Genomic DNA, 25,144 nt, shown 5'->3' on the forward strand with positions numbered 1-25,144 from the left:
ACCCCCCACACACACATGCCAGCATAAGCAACTGTCACATAATGTTTAAAGTCCATAACTCCCAGGGAGGCAGGGCTGGCTCTTGTCCTAGATGGATTCTTGCTCCCGCAGCATCACAACGATGTGCTTCTTTCTAATTGCTTGTATCTGTGATTTCTGTCTTTTGCCTGTGATGCTGCAGGAGAATCTCCTCTCTCCTACTGTTGTGCTCCCTCCCCTTTGGTGCTGGAAGCTGGTTTGAGTTGTTAACATCCTCCTGCCTGACGTGAGGCTGCACTACCCAGGCTAAGGGTGGCTGCATCCGTGTCTTGCTCCCTCCTTTGGGTCTGTAGAGCCACGAGCTCCCACTTCGCCCCACAGGACCCATAACTCATACATGCTGCTCGCTCTTATCTTCAATTCATGTCACATACTGGGAACAGATACAGGGAAACCAGAACCACCTGCATGTACCTGTGCTTATCGTGACATATGTGGGACATATGTGTCATGACTTGTGGGGCTTCTGTGTGGTTTCAAGACCTGAAAACCCACCTTCTCCTTCTGCGCAGCTGATTTATACCCCCCAGATAAAGACCATTGGGCAACTGGATAGATTTTTCTCTGCTTGGGCATATGGGCTCTGCTAAGAAATGTTTTTTCTCTCATCTGTGCTAATCTGCTGGGTTTCAGGGCTGCAGATGTTTTAGTTCACCCTCCCTGGGACCACCTGGGATGCTGAGGACTTTCTGTCCCCTTGGATGTTTGCTCTTCAGCTGTGCTGGGTCCACTAATGTCCTCACCCAGCCCTAGAAGCTTTTGCTGCCAGATGTTCCCTGATGTAACTCATGCATCTGTGACCTTTACATGCCCAATTCATCGCTGGTCAATCATCAGCCTCATGCAAAGCTCTTTCCACACAAAGGTCTCCTTTCTTCTGTGTTTTCCAGGCTTGGGCAGTGACAGGAACATTGGCAGGAGCAGCAGCAGGGAAGAAGTGATGCGCTGGCAGACGTTCCCGGGCAGATCCCCTGTGTCAGCCTGGGAACATCAACCCTTCCCGGCCGTTTTGAGGCCCTAAATCTGTTCTGTGCCATTTGCAGCCGCTCCAGCTCGGCCCTTTCCCCGCTGTGCAGCGAGCGCGGCGGGCACGGGGGGGAGCTGCAGCCCCACAGGCAGGGACGCGGTTCCCATGGCACCCGCGATTCCCGAGGCCGGGATTCCCAAGGCTGCAGGCATCCACCGTGCCCCGTCCCCGGCAGCTTTGGACAGCCTTGCCTGCACTTCAAAACTTACACTATTTATCAAGGCTGGGAAATAACGCTCAGACAACCCTGTCTAGACAAAGCCATCTTCTGAACATACTAAGCAGGAGACTGCCATGGTTAGAGGTGAGGTTTATGGCTGGTAGAAAGTGATGCAGAAATTTCTGCTCTGGTTCCTGCTGGCTCCTCATGTCACCATCCGACATTGCAAGTCCTGCATTCCAAAAAGAGGGAAAGGCCATGGAAACCTATGTTCAGCTCTTTGGAACTGAGCACGTTCACGACGCGGAGCACATCTCGCCGGAAGGTCATCCATGGAAGGATTTGCCATGTTGCTTACAGAAGGGGTTAGTTCTCATTCTAGGTGCCACACTGGCTTAGCAGACTGCTGGGGAAGCAGCTCCACAGCCAAAAACCCCGCTGCCCTCCCCAGCTGCAGCCGGACCCGCTTTGGCTGAGGCACCCATGGGCGATGTTTCCTCCAGTTAAGAGTCTCCAACAGCGCCTGGGCTCTTTCCTCAGCTGACAGCAGGTAACTGAATCTAAGCACGTTGAGCTTTGGACAGAGCCTGCGCTCGGGAGGGTCACCAGAGGGAAGCTGTGACACACACAGGCAATGTGCCTACACCACCGGCCTGCCCGGGCGAGTCACGCCGCGATGCAGCACGCACCGCAGCGCTCCTGCTCCGGGAAACAGCGGCGTTACAGAGCACCATGGGGCAGACCTTCGGTCCTGGGAGTGAGGCCGACGTCGGGCCGGGCCGCCCGACCGGAGCGGGCCCTGGAGGCTTGAGGAGAGCGGGGCTCAGAGCCTGTGTGAGGAGGAAGAGGCTGCCCCGGGCCGGGACCGCTCCTGCTGGTGGAGGGGGACGACACCGCCTCTCTCCCACCTCCCGTTCGCCGGGGGGCTGCGGGCGAGGACGGGGCGCCGGAGCCACGGCCCAAGCCCCGCCCGCGGCGGAAGTGACGCTCCAATCACGGCCGCCCGCTCGCTCCGCCGCCGCCGCCTGGAACAAAAGGGATTTTCAGCCGCTGCCCCGCCCTCCTCGCCCCGGTTCCGCCTCCTGATTGGCTGCGGCTGCCGCGGCGGGCCGGACCACGCCCTCGCCCCGCCTTCCAGGCGGTGGATTGGCCGGTGGGAGCGCCCGGCGGCGCCTCTGATTGGTAGATGCGCCGTCCCTCAGCAGGCGGGCGAGAAGGGGCGGGGCGGCTGGATGGGGAGCGGAGCGGAGCGGTAGTGGCGGCGGCGCGGGGCCAGGTCGGTGGCGGGGAGCGGCTGGTGGGGGGGGTACGCAGGGTCCCGCTCTGTGCGGCCGGGCTCGGTCCGGCCTGGCGCTGCCTTTGCTCTTGTAGGTGGGCGGCGGCAGGTGCGGGGCGGCCCGGCTAGCGGGGGTTGAGAGGGGCGGCGGCGGCGGGGCCGAGCCGAGCCCTTCTGTGGGCGGGGGCGGCCGCGGCCGGGCCCTGGGCGGCGGGAGCTGGGGGGGGGGGTGGAGGGTACCGGGGTTGCGGAGGCCGTGAGAATGTAGGGACTTGGGGGGGGCGTTACCCGGAGCTTGGCGTCGCCGCTGCCCGGGACCGGGCCCGACCGAGTGGGCGCGGGCAAGGGGGAGGGAAGCGCGGGGTCGGTTGATGTCCCCGACCCCCCCCCCCCCCCCCCCCCCGCGACCCGTGGCCTCACCCCGCGGCGGCCCCCGGCGTGAAGGAGGCCCGGGGCACGCGCTGAGCCCCGCTGTGGCGTTTGCCTTTGTTCGTCGCGGTCGTACCCGTGGCGGCTCGGGAGGCACCGGCCCAGCGCAGCCCTGGAGTGGCCCTCGACGCCCCAGCCCGGGGACTGCGGGTGCAGGTGCCTGTGTCCGGAGGGCTCGGGGAGCCGGTACCGGGCAGCGGCTTCTCCCCGCCGCGACTGGAGGAGCCCGGTGACCCGGTGTGACCCGGCGCGGCTGCCCCATCCTGGGCATTGACCGGCTCAGGGGGTCGGGGGCCATGGTGGTAGCTTTATCCCAGTCACAGGGGGCCCTAGCGCTTTTCCTGGGGCGCCAGCAGCCCTTGCAATAGGAATTTTATGTATTTGTACCAGGCGGAGTAGTCCTGAAATAAATAACGAGGGGAGGAGGATTTTTGGGGGTGGATGTCTCTTCTGCTTTCAGCTCCAAGATACAGGCGGTGGATTTAAACACTGCTCACGCTACCCCAATTCTCTGCAGTTCTGATGCAACGCCAGGGAGCATTGTGGATGTGCAATTATAACGTGTGTGTTAGGTTCTTTATTATACAAACACAGTGTGTAATTACCTTAACGACTCAAACATTGCGCTATAGGTGCAGCAGTGCTTTTAAAAACTTGTCTATCAGGAGCTTTCAAACTAGTCATTTAGGCTCTCCTATGAATGTGATTATGTGACTGCCCATGCAGGCTCCTGGAAAATATCAGTTCCTCTTTAGGGACAGGAAAAAAGTAAATGAAGCTTATTCAGGCTTATAGACATAGAGGCATTGTTGCACTAGTGTAGCTGGAACTGTGGCTTGTGAAAGGAAAGGCAATACTCTCCCACTGCGGAAAAGGGAACGACAAGCTGCGTTCTTCATGGTGTTTTTAATAAAAGTAGAAGAGTTTTGAGCCAAGAGCTTGCAGAGTATCTTGAAGCTTCCCCTTGAAAACCCCTCTGTGCTCTGGCTGCGCTTTGGTCGGTGCACAGCAACTCAAACCTTTGCCGAAGGCAGTGCGTGAAGTTCTCTTGCACTGGCAGCGTTGGTTGACTTGGTTTGTGCTCATGAGCCCAAGCGAGATGGAACCTCTGATGGTTTCATCATCATCATCATAGCATGATTCAGTTGCATGGAGGAGCTGCTGTGGGAGCTTATCTCTTGTTCCTGAAGTGGCACATGCCAGAGATAACTTACCGTGGTTTGTTAGCTGGTGTGGTGGTGTGTGTGCTTAAACTGGTCTTGATATTTATTTTCAGTTAAATACTGGGAAATAACTTTCTAAAAGAAGAGTTTCATCTGTTTGAAGGGTAGGGATGGGTCCGCTGAGGAGACTCTTTAATGCTCCATAGCGTAGCTGAAAGGAGCCTTTAGGCAAGCAGTAAGTAATTTTCTTTGTTTATTCTCTGAAGTTTTGCTTATTGTACAAAAATGGTGGCATATCTCAGACTTGGGGAAAATATTTATACCATCAGACTAAATAATGAGGTCCTTGTGGTTTGTGGACTGTGTGATGGGACTCGTCAGCATATCGTGCTGGATGTAAAGGGGTTATATGCCCTGTGTTTCTGGGTCTTATTTCTAATGCTGTGAAACTCTATCCCTTGCTTAAAGGTTTGGAAATAATGGGTCAGGTTCCCCAGCTCATGAGTACAGGTCAGTTTGGCAGAACAGGACTGCTCGAGAGGGGAGAACTGGGTAATTGAATAGGGTTGGTGTGATCTTTCATTAAAAGTGGGACAAGGGAAGGCACAGGGATGTGTAAGTGGGAAGCAGCCTTGGAAAGGTCAGCTCAGGAGCCTGTGACGCTGGAGGGCTGGGGAAGGATTCAGATTTGGATAGGGGAGGAGGAACTCGAATACGTGCTCATTAGTGCTTTGATCCAGAGAGGCTTCTTGCTATGGTAAAATGAACAGAGCTTTTTTTCCACTTCTCAGCTCCCAAGTATGGAGTGGCCCTTGAAAGGGAGCGCCTGGGATTGTCACAGGTGTCTGCCCTGTGTGCTCCAAGGCTTTAAGAAGTTCCCTGTAAATCAGTGCAGGATGCAAGTGCAGTTTAGTGGTGGTTTTGTGGGGCTGTGACTTTATTTGTAGCATTTGCTGCTGTTGCCTCAGCAGCACTGGATAACTTACGTGAACAAAGCAGTTCAAGGTCAGGTTGCACGTAAGGAAGCTGAGGTTGTACCACTTATATACGTTTAATGTTACCTGTTGTTGTTGTATAAACGATTACTGTGCAGACTGGCTCCTGCTCTTTATTTCTGTAAGTATTTTTACCCATATACTTTAGGAACAGGGCTTGTTTATGTTATTAAGCTGATTAAAGACTATAGCCATAAAGGCATGGTAAAAATAGTATGGCTTATTTCTATAACACGGTGAAGACAAGTCACAATCAGAGTATTTAGAATACAGAATAGAAATGATTACTGCCAAACTAATAGCTTTAAAAGACCAAACTGCAGTTGGTAGCTGTCCTCACTTTAAGAGTATGCTGTCTAGTAGCTAAGGGAGTAGCTGCACATTTCCATGTCATCTCCTTGTAACAGAAAAGCACAGACATGGTCACATTGAAAGTCCATGTTCAAAGTGTACTGGCTGGGCAGTGTAGATAGACGGTGCACTTTGTTCTAAGATCCCCCCAAAAAACTTCCCCTGTTTAGTTCTGGTTTACAATGCCACAAAACTAACATAACTTGATGTGTATCTGGCAAAAAATGTTGTTTCCCATCAGTATTATCAGCTATTTCCCATCATTTAGTCTGGGCACCTGTGAATTTAGTCTGAGCAAGGACTGAGGTCTTTTTGAAAAGAAGTTCTGCATCTCCTGAGCACAGAGTCAGATGTTCTAGGTTTAGAACCTGCTCAAGGAAGTGATGCAGCTTGGACTTAGTGTACCAACATAAGCATGGTAAATGCCAAGGGCTAAAACCTGCACCAGCTGCTCATTTACGTTTTGGCATTCATTTGCTGCTTCTGTTGCACTCTCTTTTTTGTATGAAAACAAGGTGTAAATCATGTTCCTTCCATGCGATCTTGGCTAGCCAGGCTCCCTGTGGAGCTTCCCCCTTGTCCTGCCACTACTAAAATCCCCTCTCCAGGTTTTCTGTAGCCCCTTCAGGCACTGGAGCTGCTCTCAGGTCTCCCCTTCAGGAGCCTTCTCTTCTCCAGGCTGCCCCAGCCCAGCTCTCTCAGCCTGGCTCCAGAGCAGAGCTGCTCCAGCCCTCGCAGCATCTCCATGGCCTCCTCTGGGCTCACTTCACCAGGTCCACGTCCTGCTTATGTTGTTGCCCCAGAGCTGAATGCAGAACTGCAGGGGGGGATATGAACAGGTTTTCCAAACACTCTGTTCATGTGTTTTCCTCTTGAACATACATTAATGGCTCTGCAGTAGCGGCTATAAATGCAGTGCTGACAGATCCACAGTGTCCAGTGGAATCGGTTTTGGAACAGCTGCAATACCCCAGACAGTCATGGTCACTTCCATTGAAGTTCCCTTGAGCAGCTAATGCCAATGGCAGGATGAGCCCAAAAGGTCTGTAAGAAAACCTTACTGCTGTCTGGAATTTAATGTAAAACACTGCATGAAGCAAGAATGTGATTACATGATGGAAAACCTGCCCACTTAGCAGAGTAGGTACACAGTGGATTTCTGATTTCTCTTGCTGTGTGAAGGCTGCCTACTCCTCTCTGTCAGTAGAACTTTCCATTCCCAGCAACTGGAAAACTGCTTTGGCATAAACAAGACAGAACTTGCATTTGTGCGTAATTCTCCAAGGCACAGTTATGCAAATCAGTTGTAAAGTAGCAGTGACTTCAGAAAAATCAGAGTTCAGCTGAATGCTTCAGCTGAATAGACTTCTCCAGTAAAGGTTAAGTTAACCCTTTATCACTTGCTGGTGGAGTTTGGTGTTTCTGAGTAGCTTGGTGCTGTAGCATTTTCTGATTGATGCAAGGAATGGCAAAAGCTGGATGTGACTTGGACAGAGAAAAGTGTAAGTGATTATTGTGCAGAGCACAGGACTGTATCGATAGGTGTATTTGCATCAGAGACAAGGATTTAGTCTTTGAAATTACTTCCTTTGTTAAAATAATGTTAAAAAGGCTTATTATTAGTGTTAAGTGTATCAGTAAAGATGCAGAGGGAAAATAAGCTTTCTGTATGTGCAGTGCAGCTGATGGATCTTTGTTCTGATGTGGACAATAAAATTATATTTAATAAATTATGGTGATATTGAAAGAATAGTAATTAAATGTGTGGTTTTTCTGTGGTATTGATTTTTGCAAAGTGGTCTGGGCCTGTTCCATTCCTAATGGCATTCCTAGGAAGTGCATCATAGCACTGAAATGTTAACATCACTGTTAAGTCTGTGTAGGTGGCCCAGTTTGGGCTGCATTCATCACAGCTCCTCGGTCTCACTTCAGTGATGTTTGCAGCTGTGGGATCCAGATGTATAGTCTACAGTAGTACGGCTTTTAAATATCTATGGTTTTCCCTCCCCTGTCAACTTTGGCTACTTCTTGGTGAATATTACACTGTCGTGTTAGCCCCTATGCTCTGCCTACACCATCTGGGTGTGCATGTGTTCAGGACCCCTTGGGAAGAGGGGAAAACTGCATCTTCTACAACTGGTTTTGGAAACTGCTTTTGGAAGCTGAGGAGAAAATGATTGCCTTGTGTATTGTCCCCTTTCCCCCCAGGGCAATCTGCATCTGAAAAAAGAGGAAGCTGAAGTTAAATGGAGATGATGTGTCATAGCTTAGAATACTGATTTCAATGTACAAAGAAATACCAAATAAACTGTGTTCCCTTTATTTCAGGTTTTCAGGATGAATCTGGAAAAACTCAGCAAACCAGAACTACTGACACTGTTTAGCATTCTTGAGGGAGAATTGGAAGCAAGAGATCTTGTCATAGAAGCCTTAAAGGTATGTTTTAAGTACTGTGATAAGAGACAGAAATGACAACAGTACTACTACAGGTTCTGCAGAGTGCTTGGATCCAAGGTGAAGTTCAGAGGCAAAGATTTATTACTGGTTCAGAATCCCATCTTAATATCAGTAGTATTAGATAATAAATGCTGCATATTAGTCTATGTCTTGGAATTTGTTATTGAAGCTGGCTACAAGAAGCATTTCAGTGTTGAAATACAGCATTATTCATGTGCTTTCATCTTTCCTGATAAAGAACCAAGTGTTTCTGTGGCTGTGAGAAATGTAAAAGCCCCATCAGACTTTCTCTGATGGTTTTGTTTTCCTTTAGCAAGGAGGGCTTCTTAAAACAGGAACTCCTCTTGCCTGATTCCAAATACAACCACCTTTAGGTGAGTGGAGAGAGATTCTCCTCCTGAACAGTTAGGATGCTTATATACTTATTGTTAACTGGTTTTGCATTTAGACAATCTTTTTAATTTGGAGGAGTGTCTGTACTCTCTCAAAGCTGTTGGCTATTGATGGTGTGGAATGCTGAGCTCTTCCCTGAAACAGACTTGCAAAGTTCTCCTCCGTCCTGGGATCAGTCTTCTAATTCTGTGTGGTCAGAACGTGCTAGCAAAACAAGCATCGCTTTCATATTGCAATGTGAAATGCATGTAATGGAGCGGAGAGATGGGAAGGAATGCAGCAGCTCCATTCCAATGGCTTGTTATTGTGTACCTTCCAGTAGCATAACGCAATACTCTTTCCTGTTGAAATTTAACCTGCAGCTCCCTCTTGCATGAGGAGACTCATGTAATTAGAATACTCTTTGACATAATTTGTCAAGTGCTCATAACTGAGAAGAAATTAAATGAAATTGTAACCTATGCTTGATAATTACGCAGTATAAAATACCAAGCTAATCAAAGGTTAGTGCTGTATTTCCCTTCTTCTGGAAGGGGTATGCTGTAGAGTTTCACCTGAAGAATGTGAGGAAAGCTGAAGGTAGTAGGAAAGGGCAGTAAAAGCTGGCTCATGGCCTTGCTGTGCTTTTCTTTTTGTTTACTGATAGTAACTGTGGTAACAGGTTTACAAGTGCTTTACTGGCTGGAATAGTTCTATTGTGTGTGACTATAATTAAAGGAAAACACACTTCACTGATGTGTTTACTCACATTTTGATACACATAAAAATGCAGCCCTGAAGAAAAAGCCTTCTGAAATAAAGACTTAAATAAAGACTGAACCTCAGAGAGCATTTGTTTGACTTGCATGGACTGGACTTGCACTGAGAGGGGTTGAAACATCCAGGTCTGGTGGAAGCATTGGCTGTTTCACACATAGGGATTGACAGTGGTCATGCTGCTGTTTCTCTTCCTTGAGTGTTATGAACAGTCTGTTCTGCCTCTACAGTTGGATTCCTTTGGAGGCTTGGTAGTTGCATGTGCATGTTAGAAAGAGGTGGAGTGGAGCCTGAACTTTGTTAGAGTATTGCATGATCTTAAACCATGATGTTGTTTTCCTCCAGCAGTTACATTAGACACATGGATGTCAGTGGTTCAAAGTCAGAGGTTTATCTGCCTATTTACTTCCCATATAGTAAGAAAAAGACATTTCCCTTCATAGGCTAATTAAACTTCTAATTCAGATTTAAACGCTTCTGAGCTCTCTGGGTGTTTGAGGGAGATGCTTTGGTACATTATAGGAAAGAACAAGCCCCTGCAGATAGGGAGTACCTTCATTTGTAAACTTGTGATTTGATTGTTGCACAGGCTGCAATAACTGATATTCCTGCATGCTTAGAGAAAAACATTTAGCATCTGGCATTTAGCAGAGAGAATCCATGTGTGCAGATGACAAAGCCTAAAATAGTTTTCATCTCCCTCATGATATTAGGCCACTTGCTGGCTGGCACTGACCCTGCTTCTCACTGTGTCAAAACCAAGCTTCTGTGCCAGGCTTTCCAGAGCCTGCTTCATTTGCTCCTTCACTTTCCTCTCTTCTCTTCGCCTCCCCTCCCCAAATGTTCACCCTTTCTTCCTTGTTGCATTCTCTGTGAGCATTTCTTTGCACCTTCCTCTTCGTGCTGGCATAAAAGGTTTCATTCCTGAGGTTGGTTTGTCTGGTGCTCAGATTTGTATTATCAAGAGTGGTTGTTAGGTCACCTCGAACTGATGCCTCTGGTATATTATGATTTGCCCTTTGCTGAATTCTGTCCTTCACTGTTGGGGTTTTCTTCTGTGGTTCATTTCTTTCCTTGTACACCGTGTTATTTGAGTGGTGGGTGTTGAGGATGGGGACCATCATCACACCCTGTGCTTTCACAGTAGACCTGCTCTTGGCTTTTAACATCCATTTCAAACTGCATCATGAGATACCAGCATAAAGGATTAAATTAACAAATTTACTGTAGTCAGACTATTCTTTTCTAGTGCTTCAGTTTACTTCCTCTATTTTAAAATCTCTTTGAGAAAAAGCTTTGCTTTTTTCTTTGCCTGAAAGTATCTTCCATAAATCCCAACGTTCCCCTCAGAACAGACCTTAAGTCTCATTTCTTGTTGTGCTCCTTTTCCTGTAGTTATATTTGTATTTAAATCATCCAGGAAAAACAGATGCTGTCAGAGAGTTGCATAATACTGAGGGCTGATTCTCAGTCCTCATAGCCATGTGGAAAGGATTGCATGTATGAACCACAGGTTAGTCTTCTAAAATAGCACACCGTGACTGGAAACAATTCAATATTTAAATGGGTCTCTATTGCTATGTTAGAGTACTTTGTTCCCTGCCCCTGTTCTTTAAAGCAGAACTTTCCATACATTAGAAGTGAAGTTCTGTTTACTTTTGGAAAACAGGAAACAGCTTTCTGGCTCGTTCTTTGATGTTAATAAGGCCTTAGGCAATTTACACTGGAACAGAAACTGTCTCTTTTGCATTAATGACTGGGAGCTTGTATTCATTGCTTTGCTTCTGAATTCAGTGATTCACTCTATAAAGCACTGTTAATGCTCTGCAAAATTAAGTGTTCATTTGTCAGTGGATTTAGAAATCAAGTTTACAGTGCTGTTTCAAAAAATTAAGTCTACCTCTTTTTTAAATAAAAAAGTTCAGTAATATAAAACCTTGCTGCAGCTGCTAGTAAATCTTTCACAGATGGGGCAAAATGGGCTTTTGCATCACTTACAAAGCAGCTTAGATGTAGCAGTGTTCCCATGGGTGCTGTCCTGCTGGAATGCAGGCTTTTCTTACGGCTTCTCTTGCAAATTTGGGGAGCTTTTGCTTTATTTCTTGATTGAAGCAGCCAGTGTCCTTTGGAAGGCTGCTTCTTCACCTTCTCACAGACAGGTGCTGAAAGAGGAGCAGAGAGGTGTGGGAATGGCTCCAGCTCTAAATTTCAGCTGTCAGGGTGTCATCAGCTTCCCTGTTTTAATGGTGACCAAAGTGAGCACCCTGCAGTTCTTGGGCCATCATCACCAGTATGCTGGAGCTATGCATGGCCAGGCTTTTACTGGGATGTGTACTGTCTGTGCTGTGGACCAAAAGGAAAGAAGTCACAGGTTTGTGCTGCTTGGCAAATCCTAAGAAAGCTTAACGTTTTTCCAAGCTGATAACAGGTCTGATGTGGGCAAAGCTGGGTAGCTCTCGTTTATCTGGTTTGTTCGCTTGATATAATGATGGCAATTAAGACACATACTGCATTTGAGCGATGTGATTTCTGCTCTGTGGCTCTCTGCTAGGCTTTGCTTCAGAGCTGGAGCTACAGGAAGACTCGGAATCCCACTCCAGCCTTTTGACATTTATTTCTGTGCAAAGCAAGTGGTCCCCACCCCCATTTCCCTTCTCTCTCAGTGATTGCTGTGACCTCAGCTTGTCTTTATTCCCAATATCTGTCTCTGGGGAGAGAAGCTAATAAGGAAGTTCAAGGCAGTAAGAAGCTATTTAAAGATTATACCACTCTCTGCGACATAAAGGAGGAACTTCTGTGCAGAGTCTTGCTGGAGAGCTGCATACACAGTAGCTGCAGTTAATAACAGGGTGTTTGTGTTGTGCGGAGGCTTGAAAGCTAAACTCTAAAATTGCAGGCAAAAGTAATGCTTGACTTTGTGACCAAAAATATACTTGAAACAAGTCTTGGAAATTCCCCAGTAAAACAAGTTGTAAAGATGATTGAAGGCAGGGAGAAAATGGTCTCGCATAAACAAGGAAATCTTGTATTAAAGCACTAAAATCACACAAATAGGTTGAGAAACTCTCATCCCAAAACAGGCTGGAAATTCCAGGAGGAAACAGTAGTTTTTCCCTAACAAAGCAAAGCCTTTGCTTTGCCAGCCTGCATAGGAAATGTCTCTGCAGTTGTATCAGGTATTGCTTCTGCTCCATAAAATCAGAATTATCTCTGTTCAGAAGGACTAGCAGTAATCCATTACCCCAGCTTGAGCTCCAAGCCAGCCAGTTCCAAGTGGTACCCTCAGCGTATGCCTAATTCTGCTGATCACCAGGAGTTTCATTTTTAAGAGCAGTTAGCGTGCGTAGCTGCTTCCCTTTTTTATGAGCAGCCCAAGTTTAAGTATTATCTTTTCTCCTATTGGGGGAGGACAATTTAATAATCTTCAGAATTACTCAATAGTCCATTTAGTTGCTTTTGGAGTTTGAATAGTTTGGTAGGAAGCTCATATTTGAGATGGTAGAGGTACTAAATGAGAGCATCTTCCAGTTGCAGAAGATTGCATCTTCTTTCAAAGCGCAGTTGATGTTGTTTAAGTATGTCTGTCATCTCTGGTTTTCCGGATTAAATTTTCCATTTCTAAGTTAACAATGCTTTTTGTAACCTTGTTTCCTCACTCTTGAAGCTTGATTTCCTGCACATGTATTTATGTGTTTTAATAGGTTGATCCTGGAATCTGATTTCCCCACACACACACTTTGGGCTTACTAATAGAATATTTCTGCTCCATCATCAAGCTGCTGCTGTTTTGAAAGTTGAACAAAAACTGGATTTAAGACTAAATTTCAGTTCAGACAGGACAAAATCAAAACTGTTGGAGATGTTTGTACGTGACCTCCACCGACAGTAGAAGCTGAGCTGAAGAGTGGCCTCAGCGAGGAGCGTAAGCCCTGGAGAAGTCACTCATGTATGTGACAGTTCAGTACCTGTATGAGGTAACATGTAGAGTATGTGCCCAAGTGCATGGTGGCATAAATGCCAAAGCACTGGGTTTGGTTCTGTCAACTGGATGTGGTCAGTGTAGGTGACTTCTTAAAGCTTTTCATAGTCTAGACAATTGTAATTAAGTGTTTATGCTCTGCTGGCTGCTGAAGAATAATGGCTGGACTGGAGAAAGCTGTGAATGTTAGGACAGTCTCATCTGTTTGTCATGCTAGGTCAGGAAAACACTTAATTGCTCAAAGTAGCAAGGAAGAACTTCTTGTTCTTCCCTAGACAGGAAATAAACCACCCCACTAAATTCAACAGAGTTCAGAGCCCAGTGCAGCAAGGAGCAGAGGGAAAACAGGGCTTATGTTCCACCTTCCATATTGCAAAAACTCAGGGTTTATAGGTAGAGTTGTGATTTTAATCCCAGGTCTTTGAGTTTTATTAGAAAGAGCTTGCCCAGAAGTAAACCTTTCAAATGTCCCCCTCTCCAGGGTGCATTGGGTTTAAGGGAAGAGCAGCTCATCTGTCACAGCAGTTAGGCCAGCTGGATGAATATCCCACTTTGTATTTACAGACTTTAATGCGTGGGTCACTCCAAAATTCCCTGCATGCTTCTAGCGAGGTCTGGTTGAGTCATATTTGTAACTCCTTCAGATTAACTGAAGATTCCTGCCCCTCAAAGAAAACCAAAACAAGGCTGCAGTTCTTCCTGTGATTCATTAAACCAGGGTGGCTCATTATCCAGGGCTGCCCTCCCATTTCCAGGGCTGAGCTTTTCCTTCCTCTTCTGGTATTTTTTTGCAATGTAAAGTTAGAACAATATCTTAAGCTCTGATCAAAGGTATCCACTGTTCCTGGTAGATATTCCTGATAAAGAGGGAGGGGTGTTTCTGAGTGTGAGTCGTTCCTCTGTATTTGCTTACTGCAAGGGTTAAAATAGGGCTCCAAACCAGTACCATAGGACAAATGACCTTAACTGGGTTTTGTTCTGGAGGAGATATGGAAAGCAAGCTCGTTTGTTTCAGGTTTATGTCACTCATCAAGAAAACCCACAGGCTTTTCCCTTTGAGAACAGAGATTGACTTCTGTATTTTTTTGATTCATGGTAATCCTGTGGTTGCATCTTATAGGCAGGACCAGCACAAATCTCAACAGCTGTTTGAGTAAAGCAAAGCTTTATTGCTTATCTATCAGTCCTGTGACCTATACAGCTCAGTTTTAGCAGTTTGCTTTTGTGTTTCAGTATCTCTATACCAGCTGGTGTGTGGGGTGGTGTTTAGAGCATCACAATTGCTCTTGTATGCTTGAGGGAAGCGTTTGCCTTTGATGCTGGGACATCAGAAAACAGCCATTCCAATAAATACAGGCTTCATTTTAGTCAGACTCTGTTTTTCCTATCTAAAAGATGTCCTCAGGCAATCCCATGAGAAATGGGTGACAGTTTGGTGTTCTTGTTAGGTGAAAGGCTTTCTGAGGAAGCATGCAGCGGGGCTGGCATGCTTTCATTCTGCATTCAAGGCAGATCCTTGTTTTCCACCCTGCGACAGCTGAAAGCCATTTCACAGCATCAGCAGAGTCAGGGTTTTGTGGAGCTTGTGCTAAGAACCAGCCCCCAGCTCTGAAAAGCTGTTGTTCTTAATTTGGAATGGCTGAACTCTGTCTGTGCTCGTGAGGGTGCTCCGATGCGATCAGCCTGTACACAGAAAGCCAAAGCACGCCCAAGAACGTGCAGCATTTGCTTGGAGCAGACTGGAAGCAAAAACATGTCATACACATGCTCTGTAAAGAGTAGCTTGTAGTGTCACAGCTTTCGTCTGTAAGTCATACGGTGCTTTGCTAATTACACATACTGATGTATGCTTTAAATTTAACTACTTTAGCATGCTTTGGTTAAAGGTACTAGAGTTCACTCATTGAACCACAGAATGGTTTAGGATGGAAAGGACCTTAAAGCTCACCCAGTTCCAACCCGCTGCCATGGGCAGGGACCCCTTCCACTGGAGCAGCTTGCTCCAAGCCCCTGTGTCCAACCTGGCCCTGAACACTGCCAGGGATGGGGCAGCCACAGCTTCTCTGGGCACCCTGTGCCAGCGCCTCAGCACCCTCACAGGGAAGAGCTTCTGCCTAAGAGCTCAGCTCAGTCTCCCCTCTGGCAGGTTAAAGCCATTCCCCCCTGTCCAAAGCCCCTCACTAGCTTCCTTGTCAGCCCCTTTAGGCACTGGAAGGCTGCTATTAGGTCTCCATAATCATGAAATCTAGAAAAGGTATGAATTATCTCGTAAGGCTTGGTTACCATGACCGTAGTGAATCAAGCAGAATCAGATTTAAGCCTCAGCTGTGGATAATGTTCTTTCCTGGCAGGGTGCAGCAGCTTTGCTGGGCATGGGGTTGCACTGTGGGTGATACACACTGGAGCAAAACGCTGTCACAGGCTTCCACAGATGCTGGGCACGTAGCCTGTAACTGTTTCATTGGAAATCAATGCTTACATTTCTTGGAACCAAGATAGATCAGCTCCGAGGGCTCTCTTCAATCTAATTTTCCCTCTTATATCTTTTGTTGCATGGATATCTGTTTTCATATGGTTTCTTATCATATGGTAAACATGTAGATAATATTTTCATATCTGTGTTTATGAAATGTTGTTGTTTACAAATTCACAGTAGTCCCTCAGTAGGATAAGGCTATTGGTATCCTGACAAACACATTTCCAGCTGGAATGGCTGATTCTAAATGCTGTATATGTAAAGCCTAGCACATGTGATGTTCCTTAGGTTGTCTCCAAAAGAAACCTCGTAATTCCTATCTTCCTTCTTGAGAACCTGCACTTTGTTTAGTCTGGATGAGAGCATTAAGGATTTTATTAACAATTCACAGATTTATAGGCTATTGCGAGAATAAAACCCTTTAACTGCTCAACATGGAAGTCTTTGATGGTGGCAGTCAAGGAAATGGCCCAACTGCTCTTCCACTGATACAGCAGTAAATGATTAAACTGTTTGTTGAGCAAGGATTACTTTCCTTATTTCCTTTCTCACAGTTGTGGAATGTAATCACGGACATAGCAGGTAGCTGTGGTATGAGGATGTTAGACTGAATATATTGTGGAGAAGCTGTGTTTTCAAGCAAGGTTTTCCTTTGTTTCTAGCTCGATCGGGGCCACTTGCTTAAAAGATGCTGTTCTTTTGAAACACAGGAGGGAGAGTGAGAAACTAATCGAGCACATACTTCATATAACCTCCCTCAGGCTTATTTCAGGCTGCCTGTGAAGAGAGTGCACTTGCTTGTGTTCAAGCACATGAGTTTTGCAAAGCTTTCCAAGGCTTCAGTGTCTTATGTGGAGAGCAGGAGTTGACCAAGGTGGCAGGGACTGCACTGCTGTTGAGCAGGTACATTGATTGACCAGTTTGACTTGAGATTTACTGTCCTGTCTGTTAAGCAGGGACCTTTGCTGTGACACACCTGGGTGTTTTCCTGTCTGAATACTCTCATTATTACCGCAGATAACAGGATATGAATCAGACTGTGTGAAGATCTCTATCTCAAAGTGGAAAATTTAGGAAGAGGAACATTACCTACAAAGTACTTTCTTCTTTAGCTAGTTTTTGGTGTTAAGTATACTGAAATGCAAATTTGTTTTTGTGTTGCAGGCCCAGCATAGAGACACGTTCATTGAAGAACGCTATGGGAAGTACAACATCAGTGATCCATTAATGGCTTTGCAGAGAGATTTTGAGACCCTGAAAGAGGGAAATCATGGGGAAAAGCAACCAGTATGCTCCAATCCCTTATCTATTTTGAAAGTGGTGATGAAACATTGCAAGAATATGCAGGAAAGAATGTTGTCCCAACTAGCTGCTGCAGAAAGCAGACACAGAAAGGTAGGTTTTGTGTCTAATAAGATGTGCAGAAGGTAACAGTTGCATTTTGGTAATTGTTTTTGCTGAAGTCACCATATTAAACACCTTGAGTTTTGGTAACTGAAAGAACTTTGCACCTTTGTTTAAACTTCTCACTCAGTACAGTGCAGCTGGGAAGCTTATTAATTGTAATTCCAAAATTGGAAATGCATGCAAGATGGTTTTGTTAGGACACACAAAAGGGAACAAGCTCATTCACAACTGAGAGGTATACTGCTTGCCAAAAAGCTTACCTAAAGGTCTCTGGATGATAGAACAGTGAGATGTCTGCTGAGCTTGTGACTTGTTCTCGGGGATAATCGAAGGGCTGGTACCTCCTTATGCTTTCCTAAAAAGTATAACTACTTTTCATGCTATTTGACCTCTTTAATAAAGGACCTATTATTCTTCTTACATACCTTTAACATACATTGACATCAGTGAAGAGCTTGCTCCACATCAGACCCTACTTCCACAGAGGTTTGCTGCTCTGGTGTACTGTAGTTTACTGAAGGAACGCAGAGCTGCACGCAAGTCTAAAAGCAGAAGTCCACTGAACTCTGCTTCTTGGAGTCTTGCTACAACATACTCTCATTTTTTAAAGGCTAACCTGTTACATAAACAAATGTATTTAGAGCAGATCTTAGGAAAAAAACTCCCCTGTGAGGGTGCTGAGGCGCTGGCACAGGGTGCCCAGGGAAGCTGTGGCTGCCCCATCCCTGGCAGTGTTCATGGCCAGGTTGGACACAGGAACTTGGAGCGCCCTGCTCTAGTGGGAGGTGTCCCTGCCCGTGGCAGGGGTTGGAGCTGGAGGAGCTTTGAGGTCCCTTCCAACCCAAACCATTCTAGGATTCTGTGATACAGTTTTCTTTGTTTTGCCCTGCAGTACATTTAAACAAGTCAAAATGGTTGAAATATTTGTCCCTGCTATGTAGCCAGGGCAGAGAATAATTCCCCAAGAGTACAGCACTTGAATTTGCAACTGGGAGGAGCTCCCTGGAGCATCCCTGCAGTCACCTGCACTGCAGCACTCTATCCCAATGTCTTCACATACATTTCCATTTTAAAAAACAGCTGGCACTTTTGCTTTCACTTGCACCCGTGGCAAGCTGTGAGGTGGTGCTGTTACCCTGGTGTCTAGAAGTTGCTTTTCACAATGTGAGATCCGGGTGTACTTTTGGCTAGAGCCTGCACTTGGGCCAAACCATCCTATACTTTTTGTCAGGTATATCACTCTTGATTTGATTTAAACTTAGTAAATCATGTACAAAGATCTCAAAGACAAGTAGTCACATTCTGTTTCTAATCAAAAGGTTCAAAGTTGAACCCTCTGCTTCATCAACATGTGGGTTAAAGTTTATTTTCTCATAATCTGTTTTGATGGGGGTAAGACAAAGCAAGTTCCTTTAAGTCTATGAATAATGTGAAGCATTTTTGTTGCAGAAACATTACTAAGACATAGAACCAGCCAGCTTGACTTTTAAATCACAGATGCTATGCTTAGGGTAGGCAGATGGAGGTATCTTTAGCTTTTGGTTTGTCCTCTAAGTCACTGGAAGTAACAGCGAGGCCGTGTGCTTCCCTTTTCAGCCACATATTGAGCTAAATCGTGCTATTAACATCAGATATTTTTCTCCCTTTCTGTTCTGTCCTTCATGTCTCCTTCCATAAGAATGTTCCTTGTGTATTTAAATATCTTTAAGCATTGTTTGGAAGCTTCATGGTGAGCATGTGTTGGGAGAGCCTGGAGTTTTGCTGGTGAGATAACAGCAGTCTCTTGGGAAGTTTGCATTCTGGCTTTTTTGTTGAGTTAAATAGAATTTCAATTATTCATGTAATTCAGCGTGAAAGCCGAAGGAGCTCCTTAACTGGGTCCTTATGGCAAGCAGTTTCATTTCAAGAGCTCATCTTGTTCTTAAGTGGAAGAACAAATTAATGTTCTTTAAAATAAACTTTGCACAGCAGTCCTCAAATCCCCGGTAAGAAACTGGGGGAGAAGCCTGTGTGTGAATTGCTGCTGAAACCAGAGTGAGAATCATCTTAGACTCATAGAATAGTTAGGGTTGGAAAGGACCGTAAGATCATCAAGTTCCAACCCCCCTGCCATGGGGAGGGACACCTCACGCTAAACCATGTCACCCAAGGCCTCGTCCAACCTGGTCTTGAACACTGCCATCTTATAGTAACTGTTAGTGCCCCGTGTCTCTGGGCTGGACCTTCCCTGGGCAGTGCTTTGCATCTGCTGGGGTTTAAGTTAACATAAAGTTAATGGTCCTGCCAGGTGGTTCTCCTGGGGCATCATACAACCAAGGACAGAGAAAGTGGACTTGTCAAGCTTGTTCTGCAATCTAGAGGAAAAGCATGCAATTTATTTAATGGTAAAATGAAGATACATCCAGTGTGAGGTTTTTCTGACTTTCACAAACTGACTTAGCCGTACCAAATGTAACTATTGTTAGAGTGAGTCTAGAGGATGCCATGGAGATGCTTGTGAGGGCTGGAGCAGCTCTGCTCTGGAGCTAGGCTGAGAGAGCTGGGCTGGGTCAGCCTGCAGAAGAGAAGGCTCCAGGGAAACCTTAGAGCAGTTTCCAGTGCCTTAAGGGGCTGACAAGTGTTCAAGGCAACCTGGTCCAGTGGAAGGTGTCCCTTCCCATGATAGGGAGTTGGAACTGGATGAGCTTTAAGCTCCCTTCCAACCCAGACCGGTCTCTGGTTCTATGAAATAGTAGTGTAATATTGCAACTTGTCCAAAAGCTGGTTTATGCATTTTCAAGTTGAATTGGGATGTCTGAGGCTGCAGTGCTTGCTCTCCCATTCCATTTGTCTTCGGGCCGTGTGCGAAGGCACCGATCTCTCCCTGCTTGTCAGTGTGCCGGGCCTAAGAGGGATGGGTGTTTGCCTGGCAGGTGATCCTGGACCTGGAGGAGGAGCGGCAGCGGCACGCCCAGGACACGGCGGAGGGGGATGATGTCACCTACATGCTGGAGAAGGAGCGGGAGCGGCTCACCCAGCAGGTACGCTCGGGGAGCTGGTAGCACCCAACCCACAGAAACCCCGCTCCTGGGCGGTGAACTCGGTAGCGATGTCTGATTGCACCTTTGTGTTGAAGGAGCAGTAGGGACCTCCCTCCTCTATAGGGCACTCCTAGCTTTTATAATATCGAAATACGAAAAAGAACCTTAGTCTTTTGGGGTGTTTTGGTAGCTGAGCAGTGCTAAAAGCTATTAATGGGCAATTGAAATGTTACTTCAGCCCGGAACGTGAGAAGTTCTCAAGAACAAGCGTGTACTTACAAATGATAGGGCTCTCTAGTACTCAGCAGTCAGAATAAGTCATGGAAGATCTCCTGGGGGTGCTCTTCAGAGATGATAATAAATATTTAAGCTACTGTTCTCTCTTACTCAAGCGCTGTAGACTTTATTAAACATACATAACACATCAGCATTTTAAAGTCTAAATGCCTTTAAAAGGCAAACCAACAAAGTAGTAAATGAGGTGGAAGGAAGCTTTGCTCCAGATCGCTTGTTCAGACAGTGCATGGCAGACTGGGTGTACATCTCACTAAAGGTCAACTGAATTTCATACATGATAAAACTACTAGTGGGTAATAATTCTTAACACCTGCAGCCTGAGTCGTGTGAGACCGTCTTGCAGGTACCTGGGGTGAGAACCTCTTTCTAAACCATTGCCATCTTTTACTGTATAATTTCTCCAAGAGACATGGTAACACCATTTCATTTGAGGGTGTTATACTTCATTTGTTTTCAAGGGGTTTCATGGTTCCCTTACAGTCTTTTTGTGTTCTTTTTTAAGCTGGAGTTTGAAAAATCCCAGGTGAAGAAGTTTGAGAAAGAACAGAAGAAGCTGTCAAGCCAGTTGGAGGAGGAGAGGGCACGCCACAAGCAACTGTCTTCCATGCTTGTAGTGGAGTGCAAGAAAGCCACTGCCAAAGCAGCTGAAGAGGGGCAGAAGACAGCAGAATTGAGCTTGAAGCTGGAAAAAGAGAAGAGTAAGGTGAGTAAACTGGAAGAGGAACTGGCGTCCAAGAGGAAGCGGGGTTTACAGATGGAAGCACAAGTAGAAAAGCAGCTCTCCGAGTTTGACATTGAAAGAGAGCAGCTGAAAGCCAAGCTGAACAGAGAAGAAAACCGTACAAAAGCGCTCAAAGAAGAGGTGGAATGTCTGAAGAAAGCCCTGAAAGAGCTGGAGGCTTCTTGCCAGGAGCACAATCCTACCCAGCCTTTGCAGCCCAGCCCCTCGGTGGTGTCCAGAGGGGTTGCAACTGACAGCCCCCTGGTGAAGTCTGTGTCTTGCCAGACAGAGTGTGTGCAGGCAGACCGAGCAAATCCTGCCAACACAAGCAAAGCTGTGCACACCACGTCTCCCAGCCCTACTACACCTACTCATGCCTATGCAAAATCCAATGGTCATTGTGATACAGATATGCAGACAGGTAGTGAGCTGCTGCAGACAAATGCACCAGAGAGCCAAGTTCAAAAGGAGAAACCTGCTGGTGCAGCCTCAGAAAACACAGTCGAGAACGGAAGTTCTCCTGTGAGAACAGAGTCACCGGTGCATCTGATGTCCCAGCTCCCTTCTGGTGGGGTCACACTGTCTCCCAGCAGCACAGCTGCCTCCTCTCTTACACCTTCTCCCTGCTCCTCACCAGTCTTGACTAAACGCTTAGTGGGAGCTTCAGCGAGCAGCCCTGGTTACCAGTCATCCTACCAGGTGGGGATCAATCAGCGTTTCCATGCAGCTCGGCACAAGTTTCAGTCTCAGGCTGAACAGGACCATCAATCCAGTGGTCTGCAGAGCCCACCGTCACGGGATCTGTCTCCTACTCTAGCAGATAACTCTGCTGCCAAGCAGTTGGCCCGGAATACAGTCACTCAGGTCCTTTCCAGGTTTACCAGCCAGCAGGGACCTATTAAACCTGTCTCCCCCAACAGCTCACCTTTTGGCACAGACTATCGAAACCTGGCAAATGCTGTGAGCCCCAAAAACGAATCTGGTCACTCTCCAAGCCCTGGCAAGGTTTCCAGCCCACTAAGCCCGTTGTCTCCTGGAATTAAGTCGCCGACCATTCCTAGAGCGGAAAGAGGGAACCCTCCTCCCATTCCCCCAAAGAAACCCGGCCTCGCTCAGTCACCCGCTGCTCCTGCTCCTCTAACCAAAACCTCTTCCCAAGCATCCTCGCTGGGTGCTCCCATGGACGTGGCAAGTAGCTTCTCTAACAGCACTGTAGTGTCAAATGGCAAAGACATTGAGATACTCCTGCCAACTAGCAGCTAGTCTCCAGCAAATGTGAATGTGACATTCCATGGCTTAGCATCCTAGAGCTAAGACACTGTTTTTCCACTCCATGTTATTTATTTCCATAGTAGCAGATTCTGTCTGTATAAAGCATTTAGTATATTTTTTCTTTTTTGAATAGGTAGGAAAATATTTTTGTTTATGAAGAAACCTTAACCACAGCTATACAGTAGCCTCAAAATGTCTCCTGGCAACAGTCAAATATAAAGAAGAACCACAGTTGTGTGGTGGGACCTAACTGTCAACCTCTCATGGGACTGAAATGCTACTTTAAATTATGCAGAAATAACTTTTGCAGACTTTTTACTCCAGATAAACGTTATCTAAAAAGTGCCTGATCTAAGCCTGCAATATGAATGTGATTCTCCGAGGAAGGCGAGGAGGGGGGGACCATCCAGCTGCAGAAACTAATGCTCCTGTGAGTCCTGAATGTTGAAACCAACACTGTTTTTCTTTTGAATTCTTTCCATTTGCTAAAAGAAGTTAGCAAATGCACCCCAAATCCTGCAAGGTGAGCACCAGGCTGATGCAGCCAGCCATGCTTTGTCCTTTGGGACACAGCTATTTGAGGAAGCACACACAAGTTTCTTAGGGTAAAATTTAGCTGTTATACAACGCAGATTACTTTTCTCTCAGTATCCATTGTCCATGTAGGTCTTGTTGCTTTCCCAGAACACATTCTGCAGAGATGCTTGTGTGCTTTAACTGGCTAAACTCTGGTTTCTGGTGTGTCACCTTGAAAATTCAAGCTCTTCAAGCATTCTACTGTTGTGTGTAGAACTTCTGAGAAAAGGATCTTGCTGTTACTTGACAAAGATCTCACTATTACTTGAAAAAAATCACTAGTCCATATGATACAAGTGTTTTTGCAACAGTAACATGGGATCTCCTATTAGAAACAAGAGCAATAACGTTCCTCGTCTCTGTCATTTGTGTCCGGCTGACCTGGATTTTACCCAGTCAAGGCCTGTGGGATCTTGCTGGCTTGCCTTGGCTGCAGATACGGAACCAAAACATTACTGCTGTGTAACTGAGTATGTATATACGTGTAAGTAGCTTCACACACATACATACTAAATACATGATGTATTAGGAAAATCTTTTATCTATTCTTGGTGTTCTGCCTAATAGGAAGAAAATGAGGCAATTCACTGAGATTAAGAAAAATCACTTAGCAAGGAATTGATTTGTTGAGGCAAATCATGAGTGTGAGAAATTATTTGGGCCCAAGAGGGGAGAAGCAGCTGAATGCTGTGCAGGCACGTTTGCTGCCAGCAGTGCCGTGCTCCCTGCAGAGGTGCTGCCCATCGCTCAGCAGCACTGCACGCTTGCTTCTCTGAGTCACTGCAGGCAGAAACACAAGGCAGATCCACCACAGATCAGTGGCAGAGGCTGAGCACAGCCCTGAGTTAATCACCTGGGGTGTTGCATGTGAACTGGTCCTAAATTTAGCAGCTGGACTTGCTGCTGGGTGTCATTCCATGTTCAGCATTTCCCTCTGCAGCAGCGTCACGATGGCTTCCCTCTGCCACAGACACGTTCTCCGTGTCATTTGTCAGTGTTTAAGTAGAACACATCCACCTTCACTGTGGGCAGGATCCCTGTGGCAGCCGGGGGGATGTGCTGCTGTACATGGCCTGATGGGTTCCTTCTCACTTTGAGTCTCGTTTCATAGGATGCCAGAGCTCTGTTGTCCGAGGTGACCCCGTTGCGCTCTCCCACGCAGCCCCAGCAGGTTTTAGACTAAAACAAGAAGTTTGTACAGACCTTTTTGTAGGCTTTTAAATTGTGCTATTATGTGCTGCTGTTCCTAATCCGGGGGTACGGGCTGTGCACTACCAAGAGGGAGACAGGGCAGCCTGGAGATCAGTGGGCAGTGACTCTTTCGGAAGCACATTTATTACTTTTGTAAGTTTTTAAGTATCCCCAGCAGATTTTTCCTCTGGATGAGAGTAATTGTAAAAACTGATGGGCAGATGGGTTTTTTTTTGGCCCAGGTATCAGAAGTGAGGCTTTTGTATACACTGCTTTAACGTGTTTCTTTGCTTTTACATTAATCTAAATGGTATTATCCCCTTTCTTTATCGATAGCTCTATAGAGAGAGATATGATGAAGTCTATTAGGAAATGCACTGAGTACCGTTTCTTCTAAAATATAATATGGGAAGGGGGTGTGCAAAAGAATGTATTTTTGCTAGTAGCCTATCTTCTGAGAGAAACTAAGCACAAGATATTAAAACGGATCCAACTAATACAGTAAGACATTTAGAGTTAGTATTTAACTGTTGATGTAGATTCTGTGTGGAAGCAACTAAATATTTCTTCTATAACTCACATCTGTTATAAGCAGACATTGTTGCAGTTTGTCACTGGCTAATGGAGTATAATGAAGTGCAAAATGTATACACTAAGTATTAGTTCATTAACACTTGTAAATTTGTAAAGCCAAATGTACCAAGCTGAAGTCTTTAATCATTTTTATAGCTGATGGCATTAAACATGTTAAACATTCATACTATCAATAAAGGATTTTATTTTTAAGATGTGCAAATTGCTTAAGAAAATGTTTGGAGTGCAGGGGTTAGAACTGGATGAGCTTTAAGGTCCCGTACAACCCAAACCAGTCTGTGATTGAGTCAGGACTGCATGTGGACTGAAGCTGCACAGCAGGAAGCAGTCCAGGAGGTAGGAGTCTGCGCTCACAGGGGACTGGAGCTTTAATGTGTGCTCTCAAATGTCAGAAGACAGCACCTTTCTTTGTAGTACAATAGCTAATGAGCAGTTGTGGCTGGCTGCAGCCTGGGGCTCTTGCTCACCCATCTTCCCCACCTGGATCAGGTAGTGGCATTGCTTGGGAGGCTGTGTGTGTGTGTATGTGTGTGTGTGTGTGTGTGTGTGTGTGTGTGTTCAGGGG

At 46.2% G+C, this 25,144-nt stretch overlaps 1 protein-coding gene across 2 annotated transcripts; it reads left to right on the forward strand.

The window, feature by feature from the left end:
- The first annotated feature begins 2,481 nt into the window (after positions 1-2,481).
- CTTNBP2NL (CTTNBP2 N-terminal like) lies at positions 2,482-24,771 on the forward strand. 2 transcript variants are annotated; one of them, XM_061471949.1, is made up of 5 exons: positions 2,482-2,502; positions 7,769-7,876; positions 16,666-16,896; positions 19,821-19,928; positions 20,728-24,771. In XM_061471949.1, exons 2-5 carry the CDS (start codon positions 7,778-7,780, stop codon positions 22,207-22,209), a joined length of 1,920 nt encoding a protein of 639 aa, XP_061327933.1. In that variant the 5' UTR covers positions 2,482-2,502; positions 7,769-7,777; the 3' UTR covers positions 22,210-24,771. The 2 variants fall into 2 exon arrangements, with proteins under 2 accessions (XP_061327933.1, XP_061327935.1); XM_061471951.1 differs by lacking the exon at positions 2,482-2,502 and adding an exon at positions 4,192-4,329.
- The last annotated feature ends 373 nt before the right edge of the window (positions 24,772-25,144 follow it).

This window comes from Pezoporus flaviventris, unplaced genomic scaffold (genome assembly GCF_033815535.1).
Source record: "Pezoporus flaviventris isolate CSIRO_AGI_PZ_B2104156 unplaced genomic scaffold, CSIRO_AGI_Pfla_v1 ptg000069l, whole genome shotgun sequence".
In the NCBI taxonomy this organism is placed as follows: domain Eukaryota; kingdom Metazoa; phylum Chordata; class Aves; order Psittaciformes; family Psittacidae; genus Pezoporus; species Pezoporus flaviventris.